The sequence below is a fragment of the Anticarsia gemmatalis genome, chromosome 22 (assembly GCF_050436995.1).
Source record: "Anticarsia gemmatalis isolate Benzon Research Colony breed Stoneville strain chromosome 22, ilAntGemm2 primary, whole genome shotgun sequence".
In the NCBI taxonomy this organism is placed as follows: Eukaryota; Metazoa; Arthropoda; class Insecta; order Lepidoptera; family Erebidae; genus Anticarsia; species Anticarsia gemmatalis.
The window spans coordinates 3,530,011-3,547,291 of NC_134766.1; the positions used below are offsets into that span (position 1 = coordinate 3,530,011).

Here is a 17,281-nt window from a genome sequence, read left to right on the forward strand (position 1 = left end):
TATTGCTGGGCTTTCCGGGTTATGATGGAGAATATTTGCACTTAAGTATATATAATGTACCTAATTATATTTGCATATAAGCCTTTTATCACTTACCTACCCATACGACAATGCTTCATGATGAACGGTCAAATTCAGACACGGTCGGTCGGGTCGCACTGGTCACTGACCTCCGTGTCTAACAAAAGTTAGACCAAAACCCGGTGTTACCCAAAAATCGCCTGCATCTATTTTTAGCCTTTGTCCGAACTTTGAGGTCGCAAAATTAGTCTAACAAGATGAGAAAGGATGTCAGAATTTCTACGCGAATTCTTTATGGCTACTTAAAGGGATCAAGAGTAAAATCAGGGTTTTTTTTTCTTTTTCTTTTAAAAAAGACAACTCCCGCACTAAGAATTGCTCTTGTGTCGCGGGGACTTTTACAAACATACAAACAATGGACACAAAGCACAACCAGACCCGAAACAATTATTTGTGGATCGCACAAATAATTGCCCCGTGTGGGAATCGAACCCACGACCTCCCGTTGCAGTGGTTTCGGCGTGGCGACCTAAACCACTACGCCACGGAGGCAGTCAAAGGGTAGGCAAAAAGGGTAGGGAAGATAATATGACTGTTTAAGGAACATTTCCCAAAAAATATTTGTTATTTTTTCGTAACAACGATTACATAACTACATTATTATATTGCGCAATCTATGCTTCACATTGCTTTTGAATCAATGTAGTGAAAAGTTGCAGTTTGCTCATTAAGAAAAATGAAACAAAAATCAAATCTAATTACTTTCTCGACTTTTAAAACTGCGTTAAAAAGTATGGAAGCTCAGCAAACCTACACAATAACCTCAACCCTTTGAGCAGTGGAAGACCTTCAAACAACTAAGCGATATTTAATTTCTGCACGTAGCAAAGAGCAAAGGTTACCGTAGACCTTCTACGGCTACGTCGCAATTTCGTAGCTCGTAGCTATTTAAAAATCGATATCGTTTCACCAGAAACACGGCACTATATATAGAATTGATTGTTTATGCTTTTAGGTGGAATGTAAATATAAGGTTTTATTGTAGAGTATGTGAAAGGCCGTATGTTTTTCCAACTTCTTTATGGTCGTCGTTTTACAGGCTGATCGGCGAATGTTGGATAAGAATATTTTTTATTGGTACATTGTTTTTATTATTATAGAAAACTACGAAGTAACTATTGAATAAGTAGCAGTAAAGCTTCAATTTATATTAAACTAGTTTTTGTCTACCACTGTGTCTTCCATTGCCCCAAATTACATCAAACTACATTGAGTATTTGCGTGAAATAGTGACAAACCTTCACACAGTGTACAATCTTTTGCATAAGTTATTATATTAGTAAAATTAACTTAAAAAGAAAATGTGCATCAACATGATTTTCTAATTTTCCCTGGGTTTAACCTAAATTCGGGACTAAAAGTGATTTCCTTTTGCCAAAAAGCCTGTCAGTTACACAAAAGGTTTATGATAAATACGTCTTATTTTAATAAAGCACCGATTACAGGTATCTTTTAAATCAGCGGTTGATGAATCAGACAGATTAACTCAGCCTTTGATATTCAAAAGGAAGCGGATAATTTTTACCGGATTTTAACCGCGGCTCGACCCAGATCAATTTGAGGTGAATATTATGAATTAGATTTTAATAAATACGCACTTTCCATTTTATTTTTGTTTAGTGAAACTCTTGTAGTAAAACTAATTTAGTGTTGTAGGGACTTTTAATACATTTATCCCAACCCGCACGTGGCCAGCGTGATTCACTTAATGAAAACTAATTTCTCCATCGTTTGGGACCCCTTGACCTGCAGTGGGACAGTAGGTAATGGAAAAAAAAGTACAAGTAATAACAATTTGTAGATCCCATAATTTCATTCTAAGTGGAAATCTAAGTTGCGATCGCCGCACGCTGTTTTAGCTATACGGTGACCACCATAAGTATTGTACCGTGCACGTCGTCTTTCTACTTATATGTGTCTTAAAAATATCTAAAAGATACTTGTCCCAACTGTTTTGCTTTAACCTAATCAGTCACCATTATTTTTGTAAACAAATTTAGCGCTTATCGTCATAATTCAGCAATACATTTTATTGCATCATGGTAAAATACCTCGTTACATTAATGCAATAATAGTCACGTGAAAATACCAGCATAGTGCAGTATTTGTACCAGTTTAATCTAGATGTTGCTAGTGTATAACAATGCTATAACCTCATACTGTGGCAAAGTAACGAAGCGTAACTATCCGGTGCACGATGTTTTATATTAAATTACTACAAAAGCCTGTATTTTCAGGAAACGGTAAATCAGAGTTATTTTTAGATGAGGTCATGCTCATGGTCAGTTGCACCTACTGGTGAGTAAGCCATCAATGATGGAGGTACGATTTAGGTATTTTAGGGTTATACCGCCTAAATAATTTGCATTGAGTTAGTCGAATACTGGGTCAAAAAGAGACTATTCCAAAACACCAATCAATACGTGGCAGAAATGGGAGATGAAACTTTACACATGCGACGCTACGCGTTTCGGCTAGTATGTTGTATTACAGCATATTGATATGTTAACTGTCTAACTCTAGCTATTAAATTTCGTTTGTTTCAAAACTTTAAACAGCCTCATGGTCAGGGGATGACTTTTGTGTCATAAAAGGAGAGTTATTTAATAATTAGGTAACCATGGCTCTCTAGAATTATAAAAACATAATTTAAGGTCTTTTACGATCTATCTTTCTGTCCGATCTGTCTTTAATATAGTATTTTTATTTCAATTTAATTTAAATAATTTCATCATGCTTTCTTTTTCCGACAAATATGTAACACATATTTATGTAAAATGGTGCTTACAAAAAGCGTAAATTATGTTTATCAACACAGTAACATGGAAAAACATATTATTATTACGTAAATTAAGCACGGTTTGTTATAAATAATGGTGATTACTGAAAATTATGGAGTAAACATCGATTTATAAAGCAAACTGAAGGCTTTTGTTTACTTAGTTTTAGTTCCGTGTTTTGTAGTAAAATGTATTTTTAATTGGGGCCTAATTACTGTACTTACATACATACATGATTTGACCATGTTATATTAATAGTTAAATACTTGATTTAAGTAGATACAAGTTCATTAAAGGCCACAATTTTTGTAACCCCTACTTTTTACTTATATTTAATACCATGAATGCGAAATTCTGTCTGTCTAAACTACCGAACTGATTTTAATGGAATTCGGTACAGAGATAGAGCTAACCTTCAAGAAGAACATAGGCTTACTTATGATCGCAAAAAAGGGGAAGAAACGGTTAGAAGAAGGGAGAAATATTTGAATGGAAATTCTGATTGGAATTACGTGAACGAGGTCGCGGGTCAAAACAAGTAAAAATAAAGTCCTTACCTCCTCCATTCTGCTGACACAAGTACGGGAACCGCCAAATGTTGCCAAGTCCCACCGAGTACCCGATGATAGACAAGAAGAACTGCAGTTTCCCAGACCAGGCCGCGCGGTCTTCACCCGGAGCCTCTCGTTGTAAAGACCCCCTTGATCCTTGCAGCACAATAGTCACCCCATGAGGACGCTCGCTGCCATCCGCCCGAGCGTTCAGTGGCGCCAACTCGTGCCCATTCCGAGGCCCAATAGCTTCAGCTTTTCCCGCCATTTTAATTGTCAAACAAATTGTCAAATACTTTAGTCTATGCTATTTATCTTTTTAAATATTACTTTTTAATTGAATTCGAATGACTACTTAAAATTATTAATTGTTTCGCTCACTTTATATTTTATTGTCTTTAATATTTAAGTTTAACGAGATTATTGGAATGATTGCCTATGAATATGTTCATAATATGCTATTGATGTATTTCGTAGTCATACGTGAAGTATCGGATTGCGTCTTTCTTCACAAACTCGACTACTTTAAAGTACGTTGTTGTTCTTTGTAATAATTTTTGACGTAATTTTAGCGAATCTCTGAACACGTTATCAGTTTCTCTGTGCATATATGTGAGTTATTTTTACGTCAATGAAAATATAACATGGCTACCCCTCGGATGTTAAAAAGCTGAATGGTGTTATTTTAATTTAGACATCTTTTATATTTAATCGTCCAAGAAGTTGATTGACCAGTTGTCCTGAAACAAAAAATGTTAATATGTCATTGTTGTTTTATATTTAATATGAGTAAATGATTGTTGTTCAGTTCAATTTAAATCTTATGAAGAAACGAAAAAAAAAAAATAGTGATGCAGTTTCCATATTGTTGATATTGTTTTTATCCGCAGCAACTAACTGGAGATATCATTAACCCCACATAAATAAAACAACGACAAACTAAGTTATCATAATAATTTATTATTAGAATAAGTTATTTTAAGAATAATCACAAGCGCTAATTGCAAATAACTTAGCTTACACTTTCACCTCCACAATCATAGACATTTAACTTGATTTGTATTTTGTACTTTAACCGAACACACTCTGACTAGTGCGTTCTGCCACCAAAAAAAAGTACAACCTGTCAAAATATAACTTTAAAAAAATATTGTTTCTTTTTAAAAAATATTTATTTTAGGTTAGGTTATTTTTATTTATTAGGGAATATTTTTAAATTCGTTGTCAAATACAAGTATTATTCTTTATTCGTGCATATAGCTTATAAAATATACATTCCTTTATTTCAAATATGTCACCTATCTACCCATTGGTGCTAACTCAATAAATAGAATAAATTGTTAGTCAGTACTGGTACAGCGATCGCAGGGAAACTAAATTAAACACTAAAAAGCCTTACTAGATCCCTTGAGACGTGACTGGAATACTATCCAAATTGTTGCTTCTATTTTTACTACTACTGACTGACTATTTACGACCCTGGAAACTTTTCTTAAGAAACACAAGAGAAGACGAAAATAATGTAGAATTAAAATGATTTTGCACAGCTTCTTTTAACTCATTCTGTCCCACCGCTGGGCATGTTCTCTTTCTAAATTGAGCGTGTGACTAGGCTTTGAGCCCACACAAATATCTCATATTGAAAAAAAACCAACATAAAACCTAAAAAAATATTTTGCGTCATGTTCCAGTTTATTGACATTTGCTTGACAGTTTGGTAAGTCAAGTCATAAAGTGTTACCGACATTCATTGGTATTTTTGTACTAAAGTATAGAACCACGGAATAACTACCTACCACAAGATGTCATCGGCTGAGTTTGGCTACAGTCATCCTAAATGTAATAGTATGACATGCCCCTTCCTCTTGTATAGAACTATGGATTCAAAGTACTTCTTAGACGATGTTAAATCATTCCCGAAATCGAAAGCAAAATCAGTAGCTTCTACTCATTACTCAAGTCATACTCGTGTCTTACGAAAGCGGGTAAACACGAAAGTATGTCAAGGCCGAACAAAATGAATAAGGGGGCTCCCCTACCCAAAAGATACACGTTCTGTTGAAAGGAACTGCTCAGAAAAGGGTGTTTTATATCAACAGAATTGTTATGCAAACTTTGAATAAGAATTTTTGGGCGTTAAATTGTTTAACTGAAAATGTTGAGCGTATTCCTTTTTAGTAAATATTAAGTTAGATTGCTTTAAAATGAACAATAAAATATAAAATAATATTTACAGTTTAGTTTCTTAAAATTTTGATTAGGTATTTTCAAAACTATAAACATTAAGCAGCAAAAAATAGTAAATGTAATTTTTTAGGATGTGCTTTTTTATGAGCTAAAAATCAAAATTGTTTAAAATAGACAAAAAAAATATAATTTAAATAACAAAATTAAGCACATCAGGAAACTACACACAGTATTGTAATTTAAATTAAAAACTACACACACATTTTTTTTTGTTAGATTTCCCATCAAGACAGTTTTTCAAAAAAGTTTTCACGATTTAAGTCTTAAAATTAATGCAATGATTTTTTGTTAATTAAAATTGTTTATGTGACCAAAAACAAAAAAAGAAAGATTGTCAACGCGTTTGTCTTTTTAATTCGAAAACACATGAAACACGTGGACAACGTTTCATTAAAGTACATTAACCTCAGTCTATCAGCATTTACGATAAACCCATACTTTCTTCTATTGTTAGGTTAATTTACATTATTACTTTACGTAACTACCCAAATAAAGGATAGTCTAATGGCAAAATTTTCCATGGTCAGATTAATTTAGGTATTAGAAAAATATATTTAAGTTCCGACTAGACTACGTTTCAATTGTAAATACGTTTTAATAATATTTGTCAAAATTGCAACTATTTTCACCAATTAAGTTTTCAGAAAATTCTAGTAAAATTCGGCAGGCTACATCTTTAAAATAATTCTCAAGTCAAATGTTATCAAACAAGAAACTTAAGTTACGTAATATTCGTAACATAATGAAAATGTAAGACAGCATTTTTTAATCTTTCAAAGAAAGCTGCTATCATCAAAATCTTACATTTCCTTTACGAGATTAATAAATAATCGTGCCTCTAAAACATACGTAACACAAATTAATAGTCAGCCATATTGCTAGTCCGTGAGCACGCTACCTTTTTAATTTTCGAACGAATAGTGAGGCACCATTGTTATCGATTCAGCCGACCTACTGACCGCTATTGTGCCACACATTCACGTTATTATGACCCACGGACAGATGTCTGAAAGCAAGGGGGCTTATACAACAGAAACCAATTCTATGGGTAGACATATTTGCAAAGATATTTCATACAAATGAATCGAAGGGTTGCAGGAGGGGGAAGGTTTATAACTTATTCAAAGTTGTCTAGATTGTAGAACTGGTTTTACGACTGTGCTATTTCGTTGGTTATGTCAGGGATTTGCAGAAATTTGTATTCGTGTGAATTTATGCAGGATGTAATATTTTTATTCTTTCTGTAAGAATGCGAGTAGGTACCTACTGTCTTGACTGTACCTTTCAAACAATATGTTTTTTTTATTACCTGTGTATTTGGTACTTCAGATATAGTCTGTCAACTTATTAGAGAGCCTGGGTATGCACGATTAATCTTGATTTTAATTAACAAATTTATGTATTTCCTTGACAAAATGGGTGTATCAAACAGTCATAATTCAAAATGTTGAATGTTGTATACCTCCGACAGCCGCAAACCTTGCATACAAGGCTCTCCACTAAGTTATTGGACTAAAGTAAAACTACAAACAAGATGACGTATAGTCACACAAAACGTAACGTGAACAAAATAATTAAAAAAATACATCATTCGACATATCAATCAATAAAAATGCCATATGTCACAATAAAAAAAAAACAACTGTCAAATGAATTGCTCGCAACAAACATGGCGGCTGTACTAAAACCGTGCAGAACAGTGAACTTGTATGTAAATACAATTAGCGAGGGAAGTGAGGGAAGTGAACCGGCGACCTCAGCAGCGGTCACGTCTAGTTCTGTAGCCGGTGCCTAGCACTGTCGCGTACTGATATTGATCCGACAACTGCTCATGTTTGTTAGGCACTAGATTATGTATAATTGTATAAACAGTAGTCTTTTTGCCTTGGTATAAATGCAGCTAACTGCTAATCATGAGAGTTCGATTTCTCGTCCGTTTTAGCAAGGTACTTTTGATATTTTCGAGTTTGTATTAAGTAAGATTTCTCTGTACTGGACTGTTGCACCCCTGCTTTGCACCTTTGGGCCAACAGGCGTGATTTCATGGATCTTTATGTGCGGCCAGGTTAACATCAAGTCACAAAAATATCTGCGACATGGGTCGCTAGCGACTTTGGGTAATTGGTAGATGAACATACATATTTACCAAAATTTGAATGATTTAAAACTTAGCCTTGTGTAAGAACGTCTGAAAAATTAAAAAAGAAAGCTTCATAAAAATCCCGTAACATAATTTAATCATAAACTTGAATTATCATCGTCTGTTGTAAAGGCATAGGACATAATTTATTCAGCCAGTAACGTCAACTGCGAGGAACGTTTCGTTCTGAAATCTCATAACGCTCCCATAAGGCCGGACCGACGTCCAGCTGTGTCCAGCCAGTTTAATTACATTTGTGCTAGGTTTCGGACGAAGCATTTATGTACATGAATGTGTGTCTAAAACGTAGAATTTCATTAGATACGTTTTTGACCAAAATATCTTTGTGTTTTGTAATAAATATTTCTATGCTAAATGCTGAAAAAGCTTTCCACGTGGTTTTGACTAATAAATCGAGTAATTCGTAAGGAATTATTACGATTATTACAGATTACGAAAACAAAATAACGTGACATATATTAACTACCTATTTATTTTAATGCAGTTAATATTTGTACAGGATTCTTGATCTAGTAGAAATATAAAATTGCTTGAAAAATTTTACGTACGATAATTACACTCTACTTATTGCAAAACATAAAATAATAATGTAAACGCCATCTTGTCGAAAATACGCGCGTAAATTGACAAATGACAAGACAGATAACACAGAATAAACGCGGGAAGAACAACAATATTAACATATTAGGCACAAACAACTCCCGCGTTCAGCCTATGACGTCACAAGACTCACGAGCTCACAAGCTTAGAGGTACGTGCTGTTGAATATTCATTACAAATTAATGGCGTGCTCAACAAGTTTGCAAATATTGACATTGTGAAAGGTATTAAGCATATTTTACACTCGTTGGAGAAAATTTCCGAAGGTTGGCCGCCATTAGGCAAAGTGCTTACCGACTGGTTCAAAACATACAGGTTAACAATGTAAAAATATATAAAATTCTTCCGTTGTTAAGCCATTGACTGACGGACAACCAACTGAGGAAATAACTGAGCGTAAAAAGTTGGAATTCGGTATGAAGATTCTTTAGGAAGGTTCTGTAGGGGAGCACTAACCCCCGGTTTCTGAGGTACATTTAGCAGTAGTTTATCTATTCTATAGTTTAAACTCATAAAAAGAAAATGCAACTGAATAGATGAACTACCGCTAAAAGTACTCGGAAACCGGGCATAAGAGAAGATTTATGGAAATTCAAAAAATGTAAAAAAAGCTACGGGCGTCCCCTAGTAAGCACGTATGTCCGGCATTTTAGAAATAAAACTGGAAATAACCAGAATTTTGCGGTAAATCTTCAGTTTTCCTTCTATCTTCGCGATCAATCACAATTATATTTATATTATTAATACATTATACGTCATACGATCCATCAAATTGTTTGAATATAACGTATCATCTCGCCGTGTTAATATTATGTTGATCGATCTGTTTTATACCAAGTATCATATATCTTTATTGTCGGTCTTTTTTTTGTATTAAAGGAGAAGGAGAAGAAGCTTCTGCCGAGAATCCGGCCGTGTGGTACATATCCCTATCTTTATATATATAATTCTTCTGTAAGTGTGTATGTCACTGAACTTCTCTTAAACGACTGGACCGATTTTGATGAAATTTTTTGAGTGTGTTCAAGGGGATCTGAGAATGGTTTAGATTCACAATTTTGTCCGCTGGACAATGTTTTTTTTAATTAATTTTTAATTTATTAGTAACGTGTAGACAGGACAACGTCTGTCGGGTCCGCTAGTACTCTATATGTTACTTTGATATTTAAGTACAACACTGCAAAGTTTCTTGAAAAACGTTTCAATAGTTTTGACGTTGAGTAACAAAATTCTTTAGAATCACCTCATCTCGCCTTCATAATATAAGGATGCATGGTAAGTGACCTTTGCCTAGCAATTGGATAGAAAAAACTAGAAAGAGAAAAACTATGGTTGTTTTTAATGGCCAGTATTTTTTTTTCATACAGGCATGTTATTTGATATTTAAATTACTGTCCATCAATGAAACAAAACTATTATTACGTACAGTTACAAGAAAACATATTTACCTACTTCACTTTAAGACATGAAAATATATTTTGATTTGATCGAAAATTACAAATCAAAATTATTTATGAATTTCTTCGATTTCAATTTGAACAACTTATAAAATAATAGAAAAAATACATTTTTATGATGCAACATAGCACTAAAATGTATAAAACCTAGAATCAAACACAAGCTTATTTTAAAAATCAACCTTTAAAGTGCTGAAATAGGTTTGAAACTTTATACGCGAGCCGAGCTACGGAGGTCAGCTTGTTAGTTAACAAACATGCAACGTGAAACTTTACAAGTTATAATAACTAATCAATAACTTAAATCTTAGTCTAGTGGGAAACCTCAAATACATTAAAATTTGTTGTAGTCCTACAACTTAGTAGCAAGCTCTAGCATGCGCGATTTATCAAGTTTATCTTTATAAATAAAAATGAACACCTAAATGTTTGTAGATGCATAATTTTTGAACATCTAAACCAAATTGGTTCGGGTGGTCGTAGGCTAGATTCCCGCACGGAACAATTATTTGTGCGATCTACAAATTACTTTCCGGGTTTAGTTGTACTTTGTGTTCGTTGTTTGTATGTTTGTGACACAAAAGCAATACTTAGCGCGGGAGTAGTCTATAAAAAAAAAGAAATTATTGTAGAAAATCTTATTATTTATCAGCAAATATATAACGAGTACTTCGTTATCAACCATAAAGCACAATTCTATACAATTGGAACTATCAAGTATCGAGAATTTGTCATTTTAAATGTACTGCCAAAATAGTTTCTACGACCCCCGCCAGAGGCGCTGAACCGGTTACAATACAAAATTTTTCGACAGCTAGCCGGCTGCCGGTACTCGATAGAAGTAGTGGATCAGGGTACTAATCATGAAATGCTACAGTTGAAGTATTGATTGTACTCTATTACGAGTATAACTGGAGTAGCACAGATGATATCGGAAGCTTTCAACTATGAACTATGAAAGAGAGGCCTTGTATCCATTCTATACTATACTACTCGGTCTTCGGACATTATTCCGTATTGTTAGTAAACTGTTTTAATATTCCATTAAAGCTATGCAGTTAATAAGTGACGTCATAGACTGTTTTTAACCTTTAAACGATCGATGCATTAATCAGCTTTTGACCAGTGCACCTGGTGCCGAAATTCAGACATTGGCAATTTGAAAAACGATTGAGATATATCCCGAAAATCTTTTTAGTATTTTTTATGTCGAAGAGTGACTTATTTAGTATTTACCATTGTCTACACGAACTTGCGTATTGATGACTAGCTGACCCGCGCAACTTCGCTTGCGTAACATAAGAGAGAATGGGTCATAAATTTCCCCGTTTTTGTAACATTTACTGGTACTCTGCTCCTATTGGTCATAGCGTGAGGATGTTTATAGCCTTTCTCGATAAATGGGCTGTCTAACACTGAAAGAATTTTTCAAATCAGACCGTTGGTTCCTGAGATTAGCGCGTTCAAACAAACAAACAAACAAACTTTTCAGATTTATAATATTAGTATAGGTAAGTAGTTGATACATGCGGCTTTTCTTCTCCCAATTTCATAGCTCAAGTTTTCATTGCATTCAACTTAAAAGCTTCATAAAAATTTAAATACGCACAACGGAAAATAGAAAGAAATTACTAAATAGAAAAACAAAAGAAGTCTCTATTCTTTTTCTTAGAAAAAATTGTCAGCTAAACATACAGAGTGTACAGTCTTAAATAAATAATAAGTAAAATATACGAGAATATAAAATCTACCATCTTTGCTCTTATAAAAAATGTATGCTCTTCCATATTGTACGTAACAGTTTCTGACGGGCACTAGGGAAATAAATCCGGGAAATATTTTAAAAGGTTCACAAAGACTGTAAAAGCGGTTCGAGATCTATGAAACTGGGTTTATTTTATACCACTGAGTAATGGTCACATTCATACCAGCGTTAAAGGCAACGCTTTTATTAAAGTTTAATTATTTATTAGCGGCTATGATTTCGCGTGGATTTTACTTTTCCTGTTTTCACTATCGCTATTCCATTCGTGTCAATCAAAGCGCGATGTTTTAAAATCTATTGGATTCCCCAATAAATGCTCTTTTTAACACAGCAATATTTTATCCATTCTAACCGGTAGTTCCTGACATTCGGGCACAGATTTCAGCTTTATTTTCAAATTAGATCAATTTGTGTAACTATTCTATAAAATGTAGGTACATTATGTACGTGCTCGCCACATATACATTTATTCCATGGCGATATTAAACCATTCTCTCTGGATCAGGAAGATGGGATTAATCTGCATAGTCCTTTTAAAACACACGAAAGCTTTTAGCATTTTAACATATGGGGTGGTTCGATCTATTGCATTAGCGAACCGACGCGAGCCTTAAATAAGCTTTCGAGCTTAGTTTGGGGGGGGGGGTAACAGTTAGGGAGGAGGGGCTAATGCCTAGGGTAATTATCCCACAACAATTATTATCTTTTTAACCTATTTTTTCCCACTGCTAGGCAAGGTTGTCCTTCCAAATGAGGAAGGGGTTTAGACATCGAGTGCACTACGCTAGAAAAGTGCGGGTTGGGGACTTTGCATGCCCTCTATATTTAATAAATTATCAAAATGCATCACGATGTTTTCCTACGTTGGAGCAAGTGATAATTATTTCTAATGCACAGATAACTTCGAAAATACATTGGTGTGTTGCCTCGGGTTCTAACTGTCGACGACTTGCGTGGGAGGTGCCAACTTATTCCACTCGGCTATCACTGTTTCAAAGTAATTAAAATGGCCAATGGCCACCAGAGTATCTTTTGAGAAATTCAAGACATGAATAATCCATACTAATAGTATGAATGCGAAAGTAACTCTGTCTGTCTGTCTGTTACTCAATCACGCCTAAATTACTCAACCAATTAGCATGAAATTTGGTATGGAGATATCTTGATACCCGAGAAAGGACATAGGCAACATATTATCCCGGGAAAATGACGCATAATGGGATAATTAAGGTGGCGGACAAAGTCACGGGTAAAAGCTAGTGTAGATATATTATTATCTTGATAAACTAATGATATTAATAGTATCTATTGCGATTCAAGTTGCATTATCGTAAATTACCGCCCATCAGACAGACAATATACGCTCTGTATTTAATAAGATTATAAATAATTGCCAATATTTAGCTTTATATATGACTTTATTATATACTTAGAACCAAGTGGAATGTTTATTGACCATTAACTATGAGTGACTATGGCTGCTTACATGAAACACATGTATATAGGCACACCTATACATACTATTAAGTTATTTTCTATGTTACTATAGGGAAATCTATACTAATATAATAAAGCTGAAGAGTTTGTTTGTTTGATTGTTTGTTTGAACGCGATAATCTCAGGAACTAATGGTCCGATTTGAAAAATTCTTTCAGTGTTAGATAGTCCATTTATCGAGGAAGACTATAGGCTATATAATAACGGTCACGCTACGGTCATTAGGAGCGGAGTAGCAACGAAAAATGTTACAAAAACGGGGATAATTTTGACCCATTCTCTTAGGTGACGCAAGCGAAGTTGCGCGGGTCAGCTAGTATTTTATATATGCCGCGTCAAGTAACAAACATAAAATTATTAATTACTTTGGTTCCGAACAACTTTTTCAAATTACTCCGATGTACGAAATTTAATATTCTGTACCGTTCACATATTCATTTTATGTTCTGTGGCGAAAATTTTAATATATTCGGTGAACATTTTCAACAGCCTTTTTGTAAATGAATGACCTAGGCGACTAAATTATTAGGTCGCGTAGGTATTTGTTGTGTACTAAATTATAATTGCTTTATTGCGCAATTCATTGAAATCTTGCTAACTAACTAAGCTTAGTCTCTTGTATTTTTTTTATTTTGCTCATAATTATCACCTTGTATCTACGCTTGCCCATAATTATTACCATCACCTATTTGTTTGACTGGCTGTCTAACGCCAACCCTTCAGATATTTTCTTTACTTTGTGATATTTATTACACAGTTAAGAATGATACTTCCAGTAAACAAGAAGAAGGTTTGTAGAAATAGACACACCGCGTGTGGCACGTACAAAGTAATCCGAATTAAAGCCCTTTCGCGCTGCCGACGCGATCCCGCGCCTTAAAAGCCTTTAGTGCTTACCTACAGGGGTTAAAATACTAGATGCGACCTGCAATGCTCATAATCCATGCTATCAAATTAGATTATTAAAATGAATGTAACTGTTTATTAATGTAGTGCTTTTACGGCAAAAAGGATAAAGTGTTCGAATTAAATTTGTTAGCTTAAAAGACAGCCTGCTAAAGAACGTAGGAGTCAATGCATTTCTTTACATTAAAAAAAGGCACTAAGTACTTATACTTAGTCGCCGTCGGAGCAGACCCAAGAAGCGCTGGCGTGACGATCCAGATGCCTTTAATATTAATTGGGCACGAATAGCAGGAGATAGAGGGGACTGGAAGAAAATGGGGGAGGCCTTTGCCCAGCAGTGGTAGTAACATGCTAACAAAAAAAAAGTACTTATAAATTAAACTTTTGTAAATGAAACCTAACCTAACAGACTTTTAAAGTAATGAATGCGATATTTTACACATTTGAGTATCAGATTATATTACAATGTGATCGTAATAAAAGTTCCGCTACAAACCAGTACAATAGTATAACGGTATCACGACAAATCGACAAATGCGTTGTAACTGATCACTGTAATTATCCAATCGTATGAAATAACAATCATTTGTTCTATTACGTACACGTTTCTACGCGTAAATGAAGTTAATCTGTAATTTGAAAACTGAAACGTCCTTCAAGTCTCATTGGCCCTACCTTCCGAAACGACGCTGACGGTTTCGCTTACTGCAAATTTGACAATTGAAAGTGCTTGTATTTGCGCAAAAAATGTTTTTTTAGTAACAAATGATTTTGTTTTTTCAAGTGAAGCTTTAATCACATATTCTTTTTGACAATTTGACGTATTAAAAGTGGAACCTAATTAATGATAAGTCATGTTTTGGTACTCTGCCGTTTGTAATTTTAACTAATACAAGCTCAGATTGGTCTGTTATGGAACTTGCGATTTAGTCTAGAAATGTTGTGAAAACGGTAAAACTTTACTGTAGTCAGACGAAGTCGCGGACGTCTGCTGGTAACTAACTCATTAAGAGTTTTTATTCAATGTATAATACCTATTAAGCTCGTATTACATACCATTGATATTATTTAATACATAGAGGGTTTATCTCTTATCCTAAACATTACATAAGAGTTTAGCCTTCGTATTATGTTACATAGGTAGGATAGAATGTTGAGGCTTATGAAAGATGACTACTATGTCAGCACGTAAGTATGAAGCTCATTTCAAATGCCTTATGTAAATACCAGGCCGATTATTTGAAGCGGAAAGGTTTGGTTTGGTGTAATATTCGTTCGTATGTAGTTTGTAAGTGGCAGTAGCGAGTTTATATTTATTTATGTTGAACTATTTACTAACAAATTGGTAGAAAAATAATTTGAAACATGTTTTTGGTAAATATTTGGTTTTTACATTGTCTTATAGTTCTACGAAAACATTGAATAATTTAATAACGTTCCCGATTGATTACATGATTAATGTTTTAGAGTAGGTATATATATTTTTTTTGTTAATTTGGCCATTAAATCCGCAATATTATTTTCCTTGCAACATAATTCGTTTTTTTTTACAGAGCGCATAAACATTAGACTATCAATTTTAAAGTTAGTACTACGTATTTTTCCAAAATGAAAAGCCCTAGTGAGTAGGTACTCGCTCGCAGCTCCCCTACAGTTAGGGCTGTCGATTCTAATTGGTTAAATCATACACCCCTCGGATTGCTTTTCCCGGAGATAATTAATATTGAAACGCTTTCTTTTGTATATAAAAAAGGGAAATAACTTTTAACTATAAACGTAAAATGTATTCATGTTTATCCAACACATGACGTCATACAGACCGTCTTGGTAGTTGTTACTCATCCCGAAAAAACGGTCACATTCGCAAATGCGCAACAAAATCTATTCCAACAATACTTTTGTCTTATAAAAATCTAAATATTGTTATATCCTGTACAATAAACAGTCACGTGCAGCTCGGCACGTGTCTCCAGCTCTCCTGACCTTCCCCATGGCTCCTACGGCGCATCCCCCGCCCCTAACCTCGCCCCCCACGCGCGCAATCAATAAATACACCTTCCGAACATGTGGGGATACTGCCTATTTATAACCTCTTGTCTTTCAAGCCTTTGTACAGCATCACATTTGCCGATTAAAAATATAAATTAAAAAAACAATCTGTCAATTAAATGACAGCTTAACTTTTTTTTTAAATGTCTTTTTATGACGAAGATGTTACCTGTACAGCCAAGGCGGTTTCCGTTTTACAATGCGTAATGATTTTTCTCACTGTAACCGCAAAAGATCGATTTGATTGTAAAGGAAACTGCATCAAAATCCGGACTTCAACTCTTCAATTAAAAATGACAATACACTAAAATGTGACAAAAAACTACTGAATGATTGAAAGAAAAAAAGGTTAATACTTGCCGAATGGTAATGGCTATAAACATACATCCTAATTGAATTAAATGTAATTAAAAAATGCAAATTTAATACTGAAAGTTGGAACTTACAAAAATAAACACGAAAACACTAAACAGCGTCTTTTTTGTAACTTAATCAACGGATTATTGTATTTTTTTCGTAGTTTAAGGATATTTTTAATAGGACCGCGGTCGCGCGCACCGTAGCGTCGATCGTGCTCTACTGAATGCTGACATCGACATAGAATAGTGATGTGCTATACTTGTTTAGATGGTTATCGATATATTGTGTATTTTTCACAGCAATTGTACGCGTTGGTTTTAATTTCATTCAGTAAAATCAGCCGTGAATGGTTATTTTACGATAGTCGTAAACCTATGTACTTGTATTGTAACGCATCCGTAACTAACTTAAAAACATCGATAGTTTTCAAATTTACTACAATTTAAGAAGTTACATAATAATTTAATGGACAGAAAATGTTGAAATTTTAAATTGATTTACGAATACCGTTGTCAGAATTAAATAAAAATTCATACTAATATTGTAAATCCAAATGTCTGTCGGTTTCCCTTACACGTCTAAACTATTGCACCAGTATACACCAAATTTAGAACTAAGATGGTTAAAGACGGGAGCAAAAGACAGGCAACAGACAACTTAAAAAATAATTGCATCCGTGGGTCAGCTATTTAAAACCGAATAAATATAAAATGCATGCGCCATTATCAATAATTTGATAAGAAGACGTTTTCTCTGTTGCTATGACTGTTCAACCTTCATCATATCTTAATTGGCAATTATAGTTCGTTCCCTGTTCACATCTACCT

General features: G+C 34.2%; 1 protein-coding gene across 3 annotated transcripts in view; it reads right to left on the minus strand.

The window, feature by feature from the left end:
* LOC142982544 (sodium- and chloride-dependent transporter XTRP3) overlaps positions 1 to 16,668 on the minus strand; it is a 51,274-nt gene extending 34,606 nt beyond the window's left edge. For all 3 annotated transcript variants that reach the window (XM_076129080.1, XM_076129082.1, XM_076129081.1), the window contains exons 1-2: positions 16,541 to 16,668; positions 3,419 to 4,152 (exon numbers count right to left, since the gene is read on the minus strand). In XM_076129080.1, coding sequence (XP_075985195.1) covers positions 3,419 to 3,680 — 262 coding nt within the window. In that variant the 5' untranslated portion in view covers positions 3,681 to 4,152; positions 16,541 to 16,668. The remainder of the gene's footprint in view (positions 1 to 3,418; positions 4,153 to 16,540) is intronic.
* Positions 16,669 to 17,281: the final 613 nt, after the last annotated feature.